This window comes from Protobothrops mucrosquamatus, unplaced genomic scaffold, assembly GCF_001527695.2.
Source record: "Protobothrops mucrosquamatus isolate PMUCROS unplaced genomic scaffold, P.Mucros_1.0 scaffold69, whole genome shotgun sequence".
NCBI lineage: Eukaryota > Metazoa > Chordata > Lepidosauria > Squamata > Viperidae > Protobothrops > Protobothrops mucrosquamatus.
This window is the reverse complement of record NW_015386447.1, coordinates 145,742-165,919: the sequence shown is the minus strand read 5'-3', so window position 1 is coordinate 165,919 and position 20,178 is coordinate 145,742. Positions and strand designations below refer to the sequence as shown.

The 20,178-nt window shown below is 37.9% G+C and overlaps 2 protein-coding genes across 3 annotated transcripts in view; both read left to right on the top strand.

Moving 5' to 3' along the window:
• The window catches only part of RABL3 (RAB, member of RAS oncogene family like 3), a 30,959-nt gene extending 21,195 nt beyond the window's left edge, over window positions 1-9,764 (top strand). For both annotated transcript variants that reach the window (XM_015812113.1, XM_015812115.1), the window contains 2 exons: window positions 5,970-6,008; window positions 8,609-9,764. In XM_015812113.1, coding sequence (XP_015667599.1) covers window positions 5,970-6,008; window positions 8,609-8,674 — 105 coding nt within the window. In that variant the 3' untranslated portion in view covers window positions 8,675-9,764. The remainder of the gene's footprint in view (window positions 1-5,969; window positions 6,009-8,608) is intronic.
• Window positions 9,765-10,474: 710 nt separating this feature from the next.
• The window catches only part of HGD (homogentisate 1,2-dioxygenase), a 39,249-nt gene continuing 29,545 nt past the window's right edge, over window positions 10,475-20,178 (top strand). Inside the window, exons 1-6 of the mRNA XM_015812112.1 lie at window positions 10,475-10,737; window positions 14,070-14,141; window positions 14,991-15,079; window positions 17,563-17,668; window positions 18,983-19,042; window positions 19,797-19,888. Coding sequence (XP_015667598.1) covers window positions 10,690-10,737; window positions 14,070-14,141; window positions 14,991-15,079; window positions 17,563-17,668; window positions 18,983-19,042; window positions 19,797-19,888 — 467 coding nt within the window. The 5' untranslated portion in view covers window positions 10,475-10,689. The remainder of the gene's footprint in view (window positions 10,738-14,069; window positions 14,142-14,990; window positions 15,080-17,562; window positions 17,669-18,982; window positions 19,043-19,796; window positions 19,889-20,178) is intronic.

Sequence of the window (20,178 nt, the reverse complement as noted above, 5' to 3'; positions counted from 1 at the left end):
CCCTGGTCACGGCCGACAAATGATCTTCCAATGTCAGCCGTGGATCCAGGAGGACACCCAAGTTGCGTGCCCTCTCTGAGGGGGCCAAAATTTCACCCCCTATAGTCAGCGATGGAGTCAGCTGACTATGCCGAGGCGCCGGCAACCACAGCCACTCGGTCTTGGAAGGGTTGAGCCTGAGTCTGTTCCTCCCCATCCAAATTATACAGGTTTTATTGCATAAGTCCTGCACAAACATCTCAGAGCATGCGCCTCAGCAGCCTCTTGAGGAAGTAGAAGAAATTGTAGGGTTCTGGCATAGTTCCCTCACTTTTGTGCTTTACCTGAATTTGCCTATCAATGTTAAGCCCTCTGTTTTAGTATTTCAACTTGAACTGTGCTCAGAGACATTATATCTCTCTGTTAATCTCTTTCTAACACCTTATCAACATCGGGGCTGTGGAATTACATCAAGAGCATAACCTAGATTAGGATTGTTATGTTTATTTTAGTGCCAAAGGAAAAATCAGGACTATTCAGCTTTTGTAAAAGCAAAACTATCTCCATTTAGGATGCTTTTAGTAGTCTATTACTTTAGTAGTCTATTACTAATAAGATCAGCTGTTATTGTTATTATTACTAATAAGATCAGCTGTTATAACCCTATTGTTATGCTATCCGAAGCCTATGTTTTCGTGCTGCCTTTAGACAATCAGCCTGTTAGTTAACATGGTTTTACTGGCATTTTAGTGCAGAATTCAATTGCTTGAATACTTTGGTTCCTTGAAAGTTCTTGTATCATTGATTGTTTTTCTAAGATGCCCAGGAAGTACTTGCACATTCGGGCATCAGCAGAACAGCAATATCTCCACAGCATATAGATCAGACCCTCAGATTTTTTTTATATAAATATTTTATTAATTTTCTAGTTTTACAATCATAAGTACTTAATAAACAACGTGTTGTCCTGGGTCCATTAGTAATTCAATTACTAATTAACTTCTTCAATCTAGGCCCAGTATTACACCATCCAATGCTTCCTCTCTACTTCCAGTAGTACACATTTTCCCACATTAGGCAAATACAATTCTTATTGTTGTTAATACATATATAATTGAATATCAACATCTTTGTTACATTTTCCTAATAATATCAATAATGTCGGTTTAAAATATTTTTTCTAACCAAAATATATCTTAATTGCGTTTGCGCTTAATATCCATTTGTTCAATTAATATCCTGTTTTTCCACTTTTTTAAAAAAAAATTCCCATCAGTGTTCAAAATGTCTCTATCGCTTATAATTTCTCATAATAAGTTATATTTGGGTAACCAAAAGCTTTCCTTATTCAAACCCTCTTAGCAACAAGAGTCTTATTTGAGTCTGGGCTTCCAGCCAAGTTTCCTTTAGGCACAATACATTGTAGTGCTATAGTTTGCCACTAGATGTCGTTGACACCATCTTCCAGCTTTTTACATCCAAACTTATATTTTTTTAAAAAAAAATCTCAAAAGCACTTTTAGTCCCCAAATTTTAAAGATATATATGTGTGTTGCTTCCAAATTAATCTTGTAATTTTCTCTATTTTCCCTCCAAGCAATTAATTCACCACTTTTCTTTTCCTGAGGGAATGGAATGGAAATTCCCCTTCCCTCTCTCATCGGAGAGGATTCTTTGCTTTGGGCAGTTTTTCCCCAGGAAAAAGTCTTAAGGTCATAAAGAGAGGATAGGGTCTCACCCACTTCCATCCACGTTGCTCAAAAGTTGCTAATTAATGCTTATTTTCTTCGGTTGTCAGCAGCTTCTGACTGGCCACACGAATGTAGCCAGTCTTTCCCCCGCCGGTTTGGAGGGCTTCCTCAGATCAAACGGAATCAACCTCCCGTGATCAACGAGGGTCCCCTCCTCTTCGGGGAGACTTTTGTATCTTTTTAGGGTCCTCAGCGGGGTAAAATCGAATGCGGAAGACAGAGCCCCTTCTTCCTGTGCCCATTACACCACGATGTCAAACCAGACCCTCAGATTTAATGGGTTCCTTACAAGTAGTCCTTGATTTATGACCACAATTGAGCTCAAATTTTTTGTTGCTAAGTGAGATAGTTGTTAAATGAATTTTGCCCCATTTTATGATCTTTCTTGCCACAGTGGTTAAATGAGTCACTGCAGTTGTTAAGTTAGTAATGCAGTTGCTAAGTGAATGTGGCTTCCCCATTGGCTTTGCTTGTCAGAAGGTCGCAAAAGGTGATCATATGATCCCAAGACACTGCATCTGTTATAAATATGGACAAATTGCTAAGTGTGTGAATTTTGATCACATGACCATAGGAATATTGCATGGCCATAAATGTGAAAACAGTCATAAGTCACTTTTTTCAGTGCCGTTGTAACTTGGAACGGTCACTAAATGAACTGTTGAAAGTCGAGGACTTCCTGTATTTCTTGATCCACTTTGTTCAATATTTTTTCTTGAACATGGAGATTAAAGGTGTACAGTCTTGTCATGGTTTCTTTTTAGTGATGGTGACAAACTACACAGATTCCTTTGGCTCTTACTAAGTAAAGAGTGCTTTATTATCAAAATAGATTAAAAATAATAAGTGCTTACATAAACAAGAATGTGATTTTTATTTGTTATACTTTTAAACCTTATCTTTTTATAATTCTAGGAGTTGGTTCTTTATCCAATCATACTTTTAATTTCCGTATAACCTGATCAGGCCCTTCCGCCTCCGATTCAGAAGATCAGAATAAACTGTAACACCCTCTCTCTCTCTCTCTCTCTCTCTCTCTCTCTCTCTCTCTCTCTCTCTCTCTCTCTCTCTCCCTCCCCCTCCCTCCCTCCCTCTCTCCCTCCCTCCCTCTCTCTCTCTCTCCCTCCCTCTCTCTCTCCCTCCCCCTCCCTCTCCCTCTCTGTCTGTCTGTCTCTCTCTCTCTCTCTCACACACACACACACAAATACAAACACATACCCATGGGCATATGTACGGTAGACATACGGTACACAAACACACCTGTGGTTTCAATGAGGGTTCTGTTAGTACTGTCTTTGCTTTGAATACCTCCTTGCCTTCCCGTTGCATCCACTCTCCTTTCTGGACCTCTGAACATTTAGATGTTACACATTGTTAAATATTATATTGTTTCATTTCTCCAGGCCTCTTGCCAAGATCTGTTACAATCAAAGCAGTGCATGTTCATGATTTTTTGGTGGTGCATGCAGTTCTGGTCTCCTAAACTATTTTGAGGGCAAAGGCTATTTTGGTCATCTCCCCTTCACAAAAATCTCCTGTCACAAGGTTTGTGGATATGTGTCTGACAGCCTGGAAGCCTGTCTTATGCCACCTGCTGAACAAGAGGTCCTGGTGCCTCTTTGAAGCCTTCTGTTCTCTGTTCTTTTAATTCTGAATGGGCTTCTTTCCAAAGGTCTCTTTCCGCTTTCTTTGAAAGGCCATCAACCCAGGCTTGTTGTGGCTTTTTTTACTATTCATCCTTTTATCCAGAATTAGTCAGTGTTTCTCCTCATTTGGTTTCAGTTTTCTTTATTAAATCTAATAGGTATCCTCATTTCTGAGATGGGCTTTTTCTTGGAAGACTTCAATGGTCCTTTCTTAGTCAACTTCGAAAATACTTGAGACCATTCTTCCTAATGTTCGCTTACCTTGGAAGTGTTTTTCTTTTGCCAGTTACTTATGTGAATCACGCTAGTGAACTTTGTGCCCTTATTGTTTATCAATCTTATCTCATCTGGCAGAAAGACAGTTATACTCTGACCAGATGTTTCTTTTCTGCCAAAAATAATCCCTACTATATTATAGTCTCTGTAACGCCAATCGTTTGGCTAACTAGCGTGTTACCGGTCTATTCAGCTCCCGCCCTCCCGTGGTTAATTGCTCTGTTGTTTCCGTCACGCTCGTTGACAACTGTTTGAATTTTGGCGCTCTGCTCCTCTTGCGTCCCGCCCGTGCAGGGGGTGCGTTCTGCTGCATGCAGTCATCTCGCTGGTTTTCTGACATCTCCATATGCGATGCTGTCATTTCAGCTGGTTGTTCTTTTTTGCTGTCATCGTCCCTGTCTATGTTGGTTCCAGGTCTTTTGCTGTCACTCATCGGCACCGTCTACCTCCTCTTGGTCATTTGATGTAACAATAAGTCTGTTGAGGAACGGTTACAATCCTCTGTTGGCCTATTCGTGTCAGTGGGATCTGTGGCTGTTTCATCCTTGCAGTTTTCTTATTCAAGGATATCTGCCGGCGTAATGTCTGATAAACTGGTAACAGTTCAATATGCCGGTTGATGGAATGCTTGTTGCCACTTTTAGCAGACGGCCACCCTTTGTTACATCATGAGCAATGACCCTGGCCTCCATGAAATTAAACGTCAGAAAAGCGGCGAGATGACTGTGTGCGGCAGAATGCACGCTCCGCATGGGCGGGGCACGAGGAGAGGAGCAGAGTGCTGAAATTCAAACAGCTGTCAACGAGTGCGACGGAAACAACAACAAAGCAATTAACCACGGGAGGGCGGGAGCTAAATAGACTGGTAAAACGCTTGTTAGCCAAACGATTGGCGTTACAGAGACTATAAAAGCGTTATTCTCAATCCTGGCTAGAACTCTGACGATGTCAGCAGATATAAATTATGAGAGACTGTTAGAATGTTGATCTCTGGGATAAAATCTTTTATTTTACACTGAGCTTTTGTCAGCAATTGCTGACGTTTTCAAAGTACGAGCCAGCGTCTGTAGGCACCTATCTCTACGGCTCTCCAGATGTTAATGATCTGGCCATTGGGCGCGCGATAGGTCTGTCTATCCTCGCTCTTCGGTGATAGAATGTGTCAATCTTGATCCGGCTTCGCTGGTCGGTGTCTGCTTTAGTTCCGCTGCTCTCTCTATTTGCTCCGTCTGCTGATCTTCTCTGTCTCGCGAAGTGCAGCTGTCATGCAAAGCATGGCTGTTAAGTGTTGTTGCAGGACTTCTCTTTTCATTGTTATATCTGTATATGCTGTCAGTATGTAGTGTGGTTGCATCTGTTGATGGTTTATCTGTTACATTTGTTGCTGCTTTCCCCGCTTGCTTCACCTGCCGATCTTCTCTGTTTTGCAAAGCACAGCTGTCATGAAAAGTATGGCTGTTAAGGGTTGTTGCAGGATCTCTCCCTCTATTGTCATATTTGGCTGTGTCTTCAGCATGTGGTGTGATTGCATCAGTTGATGGTATATCTTGTATATTTGCAGCTGCTCTCTCCGCTTGCTCCGCCTGCCAATCTTCTCCGTTTTGCGAAGCCCGGCTGTCATGTAAGGCATGGCTGTTAAGAGTTGTCGAGGATCACTCCTTCCATTGTCATATTCGGATACGTTGTCAGTGTGTGGTGTGATTGCATCCATTGATGGTTTACCTGTCATATTTACCGCATTGATCGCATTGATTTGTCATCTCCCCTTTGATCCTGTGGCAGGCTCAATTTGCACTTCCGTGTTTTCATCTTTTGTAGTCCTCTGCTGTGTCAATGTTTCTGTAAGTATGTGGCCAAGATCTTTCATTTTTCTGTTTGCTTCAGAGAGGGGTAGTTGATAGTTTCTCCCTTTTAGTCCCCTGCATGACTGTTCATGTTGTCTCGGTGTTTGATATGCTGGCAATAATTCTATGTGCCGGTTAATAGAATGCCTGTTATATAGCCAGGCTTCTTTTAGCTGGCGGCCACCCTTCGTTGGATCTTGGGCGATAACTTTGTTTCCGGCAAAGTTGAAAGTGTGGTTGTGTTCACTCTCTGCTTTGTTTCCAGCTGTTTATAATTGTAAATCACCTACTTTCTCTCCTCCCCCACACACATCTCCAATGTCTGCCATTTCCCTGGAGTCATCAAGGGGGCATTGTTCTTGTCTCCAACGTGCTCAAACCCAGTTCTTAGAAAGTAAATTTCTGTCTCCCGCATGACACAGTATCGTGGATGGATCACATTTAATAACCTTTCTTTTTTTACTGTGTTTTAGGTTATAGAAAAGAGATACTATATACGAGATGGTAATCAGGTATGTGTCATTTCCCTTTTTTATTTTATAAATTACATGAGTTGAGTTGATGTTTAAAATCTTTTAAATGCAAGCTCCTTTCTACAATGCACTGACATAATTTCATTGGATTAGGAAAAAAGAAAGAGGTCCTCACTTTCTCTGTGGAGGTACAAGTGGTCTCTGTGGCAATGAGTGTGCTTTGCCAGGATTCAGGTGTATTTAATCCTTGCATTTGTAACTTCTGCACTAAATTATTGAAATTATATAGATCTAGAAATAGGTTAAAATACTAGAATAGAATAGAGCTGGAAGGGACCTTGGAGATCTTCTAGTCCAGCCCCCCCCCCCACTCAAGTAGGAGAACCTATACCACTACAATTAGTGCAAAATGTTAGGCTATTTCCAATTAACTGAGAAAGAGGAGAGGTTATCACAAATGCTGGATGTAGAGACTTAGTAGAAAATCACAACACAAAACATAGTAGGCCCATTAGGGTTACTCCTGGATTACTGCTCATGCAACAGAATCCCTGATGCTGAAAAACCGCTGATAGATTGCTTCAATTTAATTTGGGTCTTCATAACAGCTATATGGTTGTCTCACATGGTCATCAGTAGAACACAAGGCATAGCACAGATTTTTGCCCCAAGGGATGGAATTAATTTGAACACATGTAAATGTATAATAACTGCATTGTCATGACCAGATCCTTTCCAAGTGAAATCCATAAAGAGGAGGAGCCTGGTGGCATTTTTTTTTCCAACTAACACATTTTATTAAAAGGCTCACATTTTCATGAGTTACAGCTCACTTCATCAGATGCATAGAGCGGCTAGACTGATAGATTTAAATTACTGTGAGGTAGGAAAGGGAAGAGAGGGAAAGAGAGATTGGCTCTGCAAACACAAGCTGCATGTGAAACAAATTACCAATTGAATTATCAATTGAATCAATCAAACAATTATCAGTTGAATAGTTTTCTGAATAAAATAGTTGATATTTCAGCAGCTGAAGTAGAGTCTCACTCTAGACTGATGAGATACAGTGGGCCACTGATTGCTCCTGAGTGATCTCTGCAATACTATAAGATGTAAGCATGATGGTTTTCCAGAAGCAGTTAAACAGATTGGAAAATCGCTTGAAAGCTGGCGATCCAAAATTAAATATGTCCCTGCCCAAGTATTTTTTTGGGGACAAGGCAGTTTAGAAAATGTCACATAAGTATTTGCAGATATGAAGTCTTCTTGGAGTCTTTAAGGTACAATCTATAATGGTTCGTTTGGGCTTCTGACTAGAACAAGGCATTTCTGTCTAAACCAGGGGTAGGCAACCCAAAACACTCAAAGAGCCACTTGGACCCATTTTCTACCGAAAACAAAACACTGGGAGCCGCAAAACCCTTTTGATATCTAAAATGAAGATAACACTGCATATATCCTTTTTTACCTTTATTATAGGTGTGTGTGTGTGTGTGTATACATATATATCTCATAAAGGTAAAAAAGGATATATGCAGTGTTATCTTCATTTTAGATGTCAAAAGGGTCTCTCTCTCTCTCTTTCTCCCTCTTTCCCTGTCTCTTTCCTCTCCCTCTCTTTTTCTTTTTCTTTCTCTCCTCTCTCTTTCTCTCCCTCTCTCTGATCTTCTGCTCACCTGGCAAGCTGGCTTCAAGCTGTTCTCCAACAAGCTCAGGGGTAGGCAACCTCGGCTCTTTTATGACTCATGGACTTCAACTCCCAGAATTCCTGAGCATAGCTGGGCTAGCTAGCTCTCTCCTGCCCTTCCTGCTTCCTGTCTCCTGCTTCCTGCAGAGAAGCAGCAAAGGGAGGAACCCCGCCCAGTAAGCTTGTTGGCTCATCGAACAGGGTGAGGCCACTCTCTTTTTTACACAGAGAGAGAGAGAGAGAGAGAGAGAGAGAGAAGCAAAACGCAAGTGCCTCTCTCTGTCTCTGTCTCTCTCTGCAAATTGTAGAGGAGGCTGGGAGCCGCAGGTTGCCAATGTATGGTCTAAACAAATGTGCTTATTTCAGAACATGGAATCTTTTATCTCAATAAAAGCTGCTTTGGTAATTTCTGGGTAGATTACTTTGATGCAATCTGTGTATTTGATAGTGATCTAAAAGGTTCTCACATATCAGATTTGTGGTAAAAGATTTGCATTGGCTGGCTGACAAAGCAGCCTTGAAAGATCAAATCACCCTGAAAAAAAATCTTCATATTATAAGCATTTGTGACTTGGGTAGCAATAATATTTTCCATGCTGGTGGATTGCCACTTAGTGGCCACATGGACACTTCTCTATGATGGCTCCTTCTACTCCAGAAATCAGAGGTTGCAAGTATATTTTATATACTACTTTTCCGAACAGCTAATTCTCCCTAATATCTTCCTTTTGACTGATTGGGTTTTTAAAATTTGTAACACTGTTTTATGCAAATATATGTCCAGAAGAACCACAAGAAGATCTTAAAACTGTGGATACTTTGTAGCCTTAAAGAATAGACCCAGAGGAGTGCTTTGTTCAATAATTTCTAAATGCCTAATTTGTATAAGTTATATAATATTTTAATAACGATAATTGTGAATTCTAATACAAACATTTTTATCCATCAACAGATTCCTAGCTTCTCAGAAAAAAAGAGAATTGGAAGTGGCTTTGTAAAGAATTTTCACTATGACTGATCCTCTGCTGTGCCATCTATAAAGTGTGCAAAATGAAATGAATGCAGCATTCTGGTACTAAGCAAAGTCAGATCTTCTCCCAATCACAGTGTATGGGACTGTGTCTTCCCAGATTTATTTAGAAAGAAGCTGCAATTCACTATCCAAGAAGCATAATGAGTACCTAGCTTTGTTGTAGAATATGCTGTCTCGTATTACATTTTTATTCATTATTATTAATTTGCAAATACAAATAACAAGTCAGTGATAAGTGGATGACTAGGAAAGAGATTCTACAGCAATTATACCAACATCATTCCCATTCGAGCCGATGCTATGTCACTGATAGCAATCAAAGCTAAAGGACATCTGAATTAAACATATCTATAAATAATAATGTCTCAAACATGAAGGAATAGAATCGGCAAAGCAAGCCTGCAAATAAATGACCATGCATACCTATTTAATAGTATATTCTATTTATACAATTTTAAGTGTCATTATATGGTAAAATATACCAAGAAAAATTGGGAAAGAAGGAAAACAAAACAACTCAGCTGAAGGGGTACAAATTAGTGGCCACAAATGTTTTGTGTTCCTGTTTTGTAGTATCCTCTGCCCTCCAGATAGAAGAGTCTGAAAGTTTATATTTTAGGGGTGTGCAACATTTCAAATTCTATTAGAGCCTGCCCATAGGAGCTGGGTGCAATTTCATTTATTCCTTAGCAGCTGCCATGAGGCCCAGTAAAAAGATGCTGCTGCTTTAAAGAATGCAGACAAATCTGGCACTTGCCTACTCTAAAGCACAGTTTAGAAATTGAATTTGAAGCATTATGCAAGTATAATAATTTATCACTTGTGATTATACTCTGAGCAGAAACCCAGAGTAATAATTGTATTATGAAGATGAGGATACCTGTTATATGCAAGCACTCTGACACAGAATAAAGATTTTTTTAAAAAAATATTGTTCCAATTTGCCTACTCATGTAGAGATCTGAAGATGAGGAGCAGTGATATCTTTCCTGTTGTTGGTAGCAGTAACATGGTAAACCACAGCTGGGGTGGAGAGTTCAAACATGCTGGGTTTAATGACACAAAAAGTAAAATTTATTTTTTAATTTATATCCCACCTTTATTATTTTTATAAACATCTCAAGGTGGCCAACATATCTAATGCTCCTTCCTCCTCCTATTTTCCTCACAACAACCACCCTGTGAGGTGAGTTGGGCTGAGAAAGTGCAACTGGTCCTAGGTTACTCAGCTTGCTTTCCTGCCTAAGGCAGGAGTTGAATGGATGTAAAACACCCATTTTTTGGGGAAATCAATGTAAAAACTGAAACCAGCTTGTCCATTACTTATTAGAGCGTTATTAATAAAAAAAGAACATTTTTAAAATGAGACTAATATCGGCCATAATAGTTCCTTAGCATTTCCTCTAACCTGCCAGTTTTTTTTTCTACCTTGCTTCCTTGATTTCAGCCTCACTAGCAAGCCTTTCACAAATAAAGGAGGCTTTAATGTCTTTTCAGTTCCACTCTCCCCCACAACCTAGACAAGTCTAGACAAATGTACGTAATATGAAGGAAGAACATGAAGTTTCTTTAGTTTACTTCATTTTCCTGTGTAGTGGGAATGAGTAGCAATAAGGCTCTGCAGCACTTAGACATTCTTTGATCCTTGTTCTTAGTGTAGTTTTGAAGGATTAGGAATAGAAATGCTGTTTTTTTACTCATGTCTGGGTTCCATTGCTAACATTGTCTGAAATAAAATTACAAAAACAAGTCAGCTTTTTCCTCCCCCTTTTTCCTGGTTGTTGATTCGCAGAGATCCTTCCATTGGTTCCAGAAGAGAAGCCTGTTTCTCATTAAACCAGGCTGAACTGAGTAAATAGTTTGAAATCTCTCTTGGACTTTCTCACTTGCAGAATAGCTTGGTTGCCATCATACTATTTTAATTTTCTTCAGTTGCTAAAAGAAAATAATTTTGGAAACCATTTTGGAAGTCATTTGACCAAACACATTTAGTTTTTGCAATGTCCTCAGGAATGATAAGAAATATGGAAGAAATAACAGAGTTAAAGGTAAGTTAGCAGTGAAAATCTGTATCCTGTTGCTTTGACTAAAAGATTTCAGAATTTCTTCATTCCCATTCATTAACATACTTCTAAATAGAGTAGACTTCTAGAATGCTTTCATCGTTTCTGTGATGAACTAGTGAAATCACTTTTTTTTATAGGGAATCCTTGCTGCAGATACAAATGCTTTCTATGAGCAGGCAGAAACCAGCCAAGATGTTTGCTAGAGCTTTGCTTTTATCTATGGGGTCATTTACTTGAAGTAAGGAGTTTTTGCCCAGTTCACTTAAAGCTGTATATTTAAAACTTCATTCTTTGTAATGCCTTTTCAAATTTAGATTGTGGCGGATCTAACTGCTGTATAGTCAGATTTTTAACATGTTTAAACTGTAAGTCTAAATCTAGAAAATTCTGGGAAACAGGAATTACAACACCTTTCCCTTTTTAAAGAACTATTTTAAAATTATTTGGAATGTGTTAAACACATGAGAAGAATATTTAACAAGCATGACTCAGTGTTAACGCTTTTATAAGTTTCTTAATATTTTGGAGTAATCCAAAACAGTTTTGTATAATAATTTCCAAATGAATCAAACCAATCCATTTCACCAAGAGGGTCTGATGCAACAAAACACAGATTTTGAATAAGAACTTCATTCCATTAACCGTTAATAGCTATCTCTTAGAAAACGATTTGGAAGGTTAAATTTCATCAGTTATGCAGAGCTAAGAAATAACTGATTCATTAAGGCAGAAAATATATCCTGACCATTCCAGATAAAATTCATATTTTAACAAATTGTAGAAAAGTTATTTCTCAGCTAGCTTATCAAGCAAACTAAATATTAATTGCACATAATATATTTTATCAGTGCAGCTGGAGAAGTGGCTTTTTCATTATTTCTGAAAGATTTCTAGAACTGGTGATCCATCAGTCTAACCAGGTTCAACTTACCTGACACTTCACTTGAAAAATCCTAACTTGAAGCCCCTTGATAAAGCCTGTCTCTTTCTTTCTATCCTTTTAATCGGTAAGAATACACCTATTATATGTCATTTCTTTCATTTATCACTAATTCTCTGAAATTAAATTTTTACTGCTATAGAAACAGTAAAAATGCTCTTCCATTGATTTTCATGAATCAAGACATCAGTTTTATATTTAAAGCCGCCTTATAATCTTGGACATCTAATTTATGTGTTGGAGGAACTGGTTTTTTTTAAATAATCATTATTGTGTAGAGAACATATTAAATCCTTTAAGACCTCCAGCCACATGAACATATCAAACAATATTTTAATTGAGGGCATTGCCAGTCTATACATTTTTGGCAGCCATCTGTATTATGAAAATCAGCTAATACTATTAATTGTTCTAAGACATGCATTTCACATTCCACTCAGGTTCTCCATTGAAAAGACTGCCTTACTGTTTTTGAGGTTCAATTTCCCATAATGTTCGTGTACAATTGCAATCTGCTCAGTTTGTTTGAGTTGGGCAGCTGTGGAAATCAGAATAAATAAATAAAATACATGAATGAATAAATAAATAAATAAATAAATAAATAGTTATTGAATGCAATCCTCTTTTGTAAATAATATTAGGAGGGGGAAAACTCATTTTAGACAAGTTAATTGATCACATTACAACTTATTAAAGCTCTTTATGATAAAAGTGTGAATCTTAAAAATTGAAATTCAACAGTCAACTGAAAAGTTCTGATTGAAAAACAAGGGAAAAATTTCCCCAAATCTCAAAACAGTGAATTAAGTTCACAAAATAAATTTTAGGACTATAGTATACTATATTCATGTTATTTTTTTGTTGTTCTGTTCAATTGTGATTCTTGGAGATTGCCTGGACAAGTCCCTGCAAATTTCTTAGTAAGGTTTTTCAGAAGTGGTTTGGCACTGTCTTCTTCTTAGGGCTGGGAGAAAGTGACTGGCTCAAGGTGACCCAGCTGACATTGTGCCTAAGGCAGGACCAGAACTCACAATACTGTACAATACTCAGCTTAAAGGAGGCATGTCTAACCAAATCTTACTAATTTCTAACAGCAATTTGTTTAAATCAGTTTACTCTGAACCACAGCAAACAATTTCATTTAACAGACCTCAGTTTAGCAGACTTCAGATTAAATAGACAGGGATACAGTATGCATGGACTTTGGCAGTAGTAAAGCTGTATTAGCAGGGAGGAAAGACTGGGAGGTTCAATATGGGGTGGATAGGCCAAAAGGATATTAATCAAAATCTACAGTCAGGTTTATTCATTTCTGTAAGATAAGATGTGTTTTTATCCTTTCAATAGTGGATGGATATAGGAGAATTGGCAGAGCCAGGGGGAAGGGTAAAAAGAGAGATCACTTTAGAGTCATTACTTAGCCACAAATGAAATAAGTCCAACCCCCTCCCACTTGCTGTTGCCCCTTATCTAGCGCTAACCAGTTGTTGACCATTAGAGAAGATTCCTATGCATAGAGCTTAGTAATTTTAGCATTAAATCCTTCTGTGCTATGTAGCATTATCAGGCAGCAGGGTAATAAATCAGTTAAATTGAACCTTCAGGTATGGTCCTGGTTTTTCACCGCCTGACAATGAGGGAGTAGATGCCATTGCCAACTCTGCTGTGCCACAAGTTGGAAGCTTCTTGTCAGTTGTAAATTTTCCTCTTCAAAGTATTTAGGTGGCCTGGAAGTTATTTCCCAATTAGATTTTTAAAACCTGAAAATTAGCCAAACTTCTCTTTATCAGTTCTAATGAAGAGGCTATGCAACTCTGTAGAATCAATAAAACAGAAGGCAATAGGAATGAAAATTGCAGCTAAACACACAGACTTCTTGACTGCAGTCATTTCATTATCAGATTCTAGAATGGCTAGACTTCTCATGTGACATTAAACATTTTCTAGAAATAGGATTCTTTCTTAAGAAACAGACAACAGCCTGTATCACTTTTAACTCTAGAGGTAGTCCAGAGTCAGATTTATTAAACCATGAATGTAATGTACAGTAGTTGATTAAAAACTAGAGTGGAGACCAGCTCCAAATATCCACTTATCCTGCAAGCCATGTGACATCAAGATAGGGCTTAAGAGAATGAAGTTGTTCCATTAAACCCCACACCATGGTAGTGGGATAAGGGAAATAGTTACTTTCCATGTCCTCCACCATAGATCAAATAACCGCAAGAGAAATTGAATTCAGAAATTCAGCTAGAATCCAATTTGTAACCGAAAATGACATGCCCATCTTATGATAAATCTGAAAAAGCAAAACTATAATTTTTCAATAAGATAAGAAATATTTCTTTGTATAAAGTGTTCTTTTGTTTTATAGTACATGTCAGGATTTGGTAATGAATTCAGCTCTGAAGATCCACGCTGCCCTGGAGCTTTACCAGAAGGACAGGTATTTAAAATATTGAGAAATGGATTTGACCAAAAGACCAGAGAATTGTTCAGCCTGGCCTTTTTAGAAGATTTAAGAGACATTACTCTGTGAATAAAACTACATATGGGGAATAGGCAAACAAAGGGGGTACCCCCCAAGTGCCAACATAACTAAAAGAATGTATTTCTCTTTGACAATGGATTTTGTGTGAAACACGTTGAGTCATCAATTTAAAAAATGGGGTTCCCTCTTTTGTTTCTAACAAAATAATTCTATAAAAGGAAAGTTACCTGGAGATAAGAACAGCAAGAAGATTTTTCCTTGCCTGTTGTAGGGATTGAAAACATCACATTTACCAGGGAGCTCATCTTACCTAGACAACCTTGCTTGAGAAGCTGAAGAGACTTTCTGCTGACTTTTTTGTGCTTGAAGAAGACAGATGTTTCCATGATTTTGCCCAGCAGGAGGAACTTCCTCCAAGTTCAATCTTGGAGTCATTTGCCTCCTTCAGAGAACTGAACTCAGTCCTTAGTCAATAACTATCTTAAGTTATATTTATGTTATTTATAACAAAAGCAAAATTGGGTTATGTTCAATTAGAGTCACATTGGTTCATTATTGTTGTTCATAAACCTTGGGACAGAAACTTCATTTTTCCAGTTGTGTCCTTTACAGGGCCTATTGGTCTGTACTGGACATTCAGAAGTATCCTATGGAAGAAGATGCAAAGTGTTCTTGAAGAGTCTGTCAAAATATGACATAAAATATGTCATCACTCTCAGTTGAATCCAGGAGGAGTATAATATTTATGTAATCTGCATATTAAAGAAAAAACTTAATTCTAATTAATTATTTCTATTCATTTAGAATAATCCTCAGGTCTGCCCGTATGGTCTGTATGCTGAACAGATCTCAGGTTCAGCTTTTACCTGTCCACGATCCTCCAATAGGAGAAGGTATGTGTGAATTTAGGAGAAACGGAATCATAATATTGGCCATGGAATCCATTGCAATATCCTTTCAAAGAGAAAGGCACTTTGGCTTCTATATTAGTGATAGGCTTAGCCATCAGAACAAAATGGTAAGCCATTGAGGTACTGGACTAGAAGCATGGAGACACAGGGTCTGGCCTTTTATTAGGCATAGAAGCTAATGGGGTGGCCTAGGGGCCAGTCGCTTTCTCTCATGCCAAATCCACATCTACAGTAAGCTGGATGAAAAACAAAACTCCTTATCACACTGTGCAATGATAGTTTCACTTGTGAGAACTAAGTAAGCACAGAGCAGAAACAGACAGATGCTGCAACTAAGCAGAACAAACACATTTTCCATAGTGTACAATTGAAGGGAGAAGAGCAAAAGTATGTTGAGTCAGATTTTAATAGGAAAGAAGGATGTGTTTTCTCATATGTCCTTTTTTCCCAGCATGGCACAAAAACTGAACCTTTATATCTGAGAATAGCACTGTGTGCCTTTTCCCTTCTATGAATTCCCACTAAGTGGGAAAAAGTTGGTGTGTACAAGAAAACACATGTTTTTGTTGAAAGAAAACATTTGTATGATGATGAATGCTGAAATCAGTTGACATAACTGATGCATGTTCATGTATGTTCTAGACTACCTTCAATGATTTCTTGCTTTGTCCAAAAAAATATATCCAGAATTTTATATTGATGTAAAGAAATGTGAAAAAAGAAGAGTCAAAGAAGCTTACCACGTCTTTGAAAATTGCAAGAAAAAGACAATTAACCCCTTAATACTTTACACCAAAATCAGTCTCAACAATTACATTGAATTCTTGGGTACCTTTAGATACCTGGATTTAGTAACTTTGTGCTTCTTTTATATTAAATTCTGACTCATATTCCCACCCAGGAAAACCCTATTCTCCAAGATAGTGTCTGGTAGTATTCCTTATTTACCCATGCAAAGATGAGACATATTATTTATCAAAAATAATAAATTATTATTATTATCCCAAACTTTTCAAATCTGAAATATTTTGAGCTCAAAACACTCCATTTTAAGTTTGAAATAAATGGTTCCAACTTTTCTGTAAGGGATTTTTTATTTTAAATTGGAAGTGTTGGTGTTTCAAGCAGATTTCCAGAATGGCAAAATGGGGCACTTGACCCTCAAAATGTTTCAAATTTAAATTGTTTTTATGTATCCCTAATAAATAAGCCTTTTGAAATAACATTTTAATGTTGCAATATTACCTTCTTCTGGCAGGGAGTAGTATCAAGTATGCACAGGGTAATATGTTGTACCATATAGGTGACTAGCTCTGCTCATCAGCAGCTCTAGACACCAGAATGTTGCCACCCTCTGCAATATACATTCTAACCAGCAAGGGACAGTGGAAAGGCTTCTAAAAAAAATTGCAAGTTCAAAATTGCCTTAGTTTTGCCTTCTGACAAAATCAGCAAAACTTTCTAGAAAGGATGACTGTGCTGCAGTTCATCCATTTCTTCCCTACACATAAATGTTCAAGTAGTAGGACATGCACACAGTCTAGCATTGGGGAGGGAGACTGAACAATTATGAAAGAACTGATTACAGCAGTATTAAAAGTATTCATGATTTAGGAGTGTTACAGAGACAGTAATAAAAGACTTGAACATCTGGTTTAGATTACTTAATTTGCAACACATGAAGCAGCCTTTGAAAATCACCAAGAAAGTTCAGCTGGTCCAAAATACAGCTGTGACAATGAAAATATGCTTATTGTCAGTCTCCAGATTGCCCTATTGCACCACTGTTATTTCTGAGTATCATTCAAGCTGCTGGTTGCCATCTCTAGACAACAGAATTTGTATTAAATGAACATGGATTATATTCATATATTAGATTTTCATTTCCATTAAATTTTCAAGTAAGATTTGGATTGATGGCATAGATCTTATAGCAGGGAGTAACAATCTTTAGAAACCAGAACTATCTGTACTTCTCAACTGTCCACCATCTGAGTATTTGTACCAATCTAGAAGAACTTCTACCAGTTAAAGGGAAACTCTCTGTAAGTCCAATTTCCTAGGACTTTCCCTTTACCCTTCAGGTTAAGGCCATAAACAACTACTCATTTGGCCATCATAGTACATTAACTCTACCCCCCCTCATTCAAATCTACTGGATATTGATTGCCCCTGCCCCTTGGGGATACCATGCTACTCCTGCTGAGTTCCCAGAGTTCAGTGTAAAGCACAGGAGTCAAGAAGGAGCTAAGGGACCAAAGGTGACTCCAATGGAAAGTAGATTTATATGTTTAAGGGGTTTTTCCCTCCCCTATTGTTCTAATATAATTACCTGGAAGGTGTAGCGCATTTTCTAGATTTTTCTAGAGAAAGTTGTAGCTTATTTCAGAACTCAACAAAGCACTGAATATTATCATTTCTTGGATAATCACATCTTCTGTTCTCTGCATTTGTTTTCTCCCTAGCTGGTTATATAGAATTCTGCCTTCTGCTTGCCACAAGCCCTTCCAGCCTATTGATCAGGGTCATCTGACACATAACTGGAATGAAACTGAACCGGAACCCAACCAGGTAATCATATCTGGCAAGGAATCTCCTGTTTCTGTATATTGGCTCCAAAATGCTACTGTTGTTGTTCACTTTTATAACTTTCCAACAGGCTTAGCCAGAGCCAGCTTGGCTGCTGTTCTCATATTTTCTGGTACTTTTCTACTTGAGTGCCATTTTCCTTATCTAGTTCAGTTTGGAATCACCTGTGCTTTAGAGAGCCACCTCTGGTTGAGTTTTTAACAAGTTTTTTTACAAGTTTTTGTTTATGCTGCATAAACTAAAATCTCCCAAAACAAACCCTTCCACCTCTGTGATCTGCTTTGAATGAATCTCATCATAAATTATCCCTGGATTAAAGTGTGCAGAACAAATGGACTGAGGAATTGCTTACCAAACTGTCAAAGATAAGTATCTGGGAAAGTTTTTGGGAAGAGAACTCAATCAGTAAACTGTTTGCAGATAAATCAGCATGGATTTATTAGAACAAGTCCTGAGAGTTTAAATTTATCTCATGCTTTGATCTGATAAATTTCTTAGCAAATGTATTTTGATTTCAAGAAAGTACTTGTCAAGATACCCTCGTTACATTTGTCAGAGTCCACTCCAAGTTGTGTGGCCAATAAAATTAATAATAAATCTGATAATCAGATTAAGGTGATGGCTGAAAATTAAGTCTGCTAGCTACAACTGTTTCAAAAAAGCTGTTTCAAAACTCCTACAGTACTAAAGACTGAGCATTAGTGGCTCCTCATCCTAAAAACTGGAACTGAGATATCAAGCAGAGTAATATAGAACAATAGGGTTCAAAGGAACCTCAGAAGTCTTCAAATCTTACCCCCTGCACAGGGAAGAAATCTTCAGACCATCCCAGAAAAATATTTTTTTTAAAAAACCAACAGTGCTGGAACATCTATGATTCTAGAGGACAATCTGTCCTATTACATCATAGCCTTTATAGTCAGGAAATTATTCCTTATTTCAAGTATGGATCTTGCTCTGCAAAGCATTCACCTGCTGACTCTTGCCCTTCCCCAGACTGTATGGAGACTAAATTCACAATTTCTTCCCTGTAACAGTAGTTATCAGAAAACTGCTATCCTGTCTCTCCTTAGCTTTCTCTACTTTTTGCAAAACACACAATTCTTCATAGGATTTAGCCTCCAAACTTCTTGCCATTTTTGTTGCATTTCTCTGCACCTCTTTCCTGTTCCTCAGCATCTTTCTTGTACTATGATGACCAAACCTGGACATTTTATATAAGTTGCATATTAATTGTAGTATAAAATACCTCAGATGGCATCAATTATTTTAGAATGATGTCTGTCTTTCTTTCAGTTGAGATGGAAGCCATTTGAGATCCCTACAATCTTTCAAAAAAAGCTGGACTTTGTAACTGTAAGTAACCATACAGAAGCATTAAAAGCATTTTTCACTTAAACTTTCTGATATGAATAAGAATGGAGTTTTCAACTTGAAGGGAAGGTACTTGAAGTCATGGTAGACTTACCTCCAATCTTAATTCTTGTATGCATACACATTAACCTTCATGTAGTCTTCATTTTATAACTGTTTTGTTTAGCGACCACTTGCTAATTACTGTAAGATGACAACTTTTATAGACTTCCAATTCCTACAATAATGGCAAATAACTCTTTTGAAAAAGTACTAAATAAATTGATCTTTCAATATTTAAAAGTACTAAATAAAAGTACTAAATAAATTGATCTTTCAACATTTAACGCTCTCCTTGATCATTAACTTTGGTAATATTCTCCACATTAATTTCACCCTGCCCCTTTTCAACTATATGAACACTATACCACCTCATTTCTGCTTTTCAAGTTTTTACAAGGTCAGATCAAAATCTTCCAATAGATGTCTATGTAAACTAGAATCCAGGACGCTCATGGTATTTAAACCTTGCATTAAAGAATTTCTCAATTATTCTGAAACAGCAAGCTAAAACCCTTGGCTCTTAAATCCAGACGTGTTCATATTCTGTAGTTTTAGGAAGGCAGAACTGGTCAAACACTATTGTATTAAAGTTCTGAATTTCCGATTCTGCCATGCATTATTCTGGTAACCAAAGGAAATCAAAGCGATTCTAATGATTATACCTTTGTTTTCTTATAATTAATTTTTTTCATAGGGACTATATACTTTGTGTGGTGCTGGTGAGCCAAAGTCAGGGAATGGGCTGGCAATTCACATCTTCATCTGTAACAACTCCATGATTAACAGGTCTGTATGGAGTCAGAGTATCTCATGGGTTCTATCTAAACTTCTAAAAGAGTGGATATTTGGAGATAGCCCAGATGTTCTGACTACTTGTTGTTAGATCGCGCAGGCAGTAAGACACGAGTCGAGTGACAGTCAGCTCTTGGTTTATTGGCAAGGCATAAAGTAAATCCGGACTGACTCTCTGGGCCAGGGGAGCCCTCTTTTATGGGATTCCCCTGGCTTGTAATCACACAATTCCATTGGCTGGCAAGACGCTGTTGCTAGTTAGCCAACCAGCAACGGGCATGAAA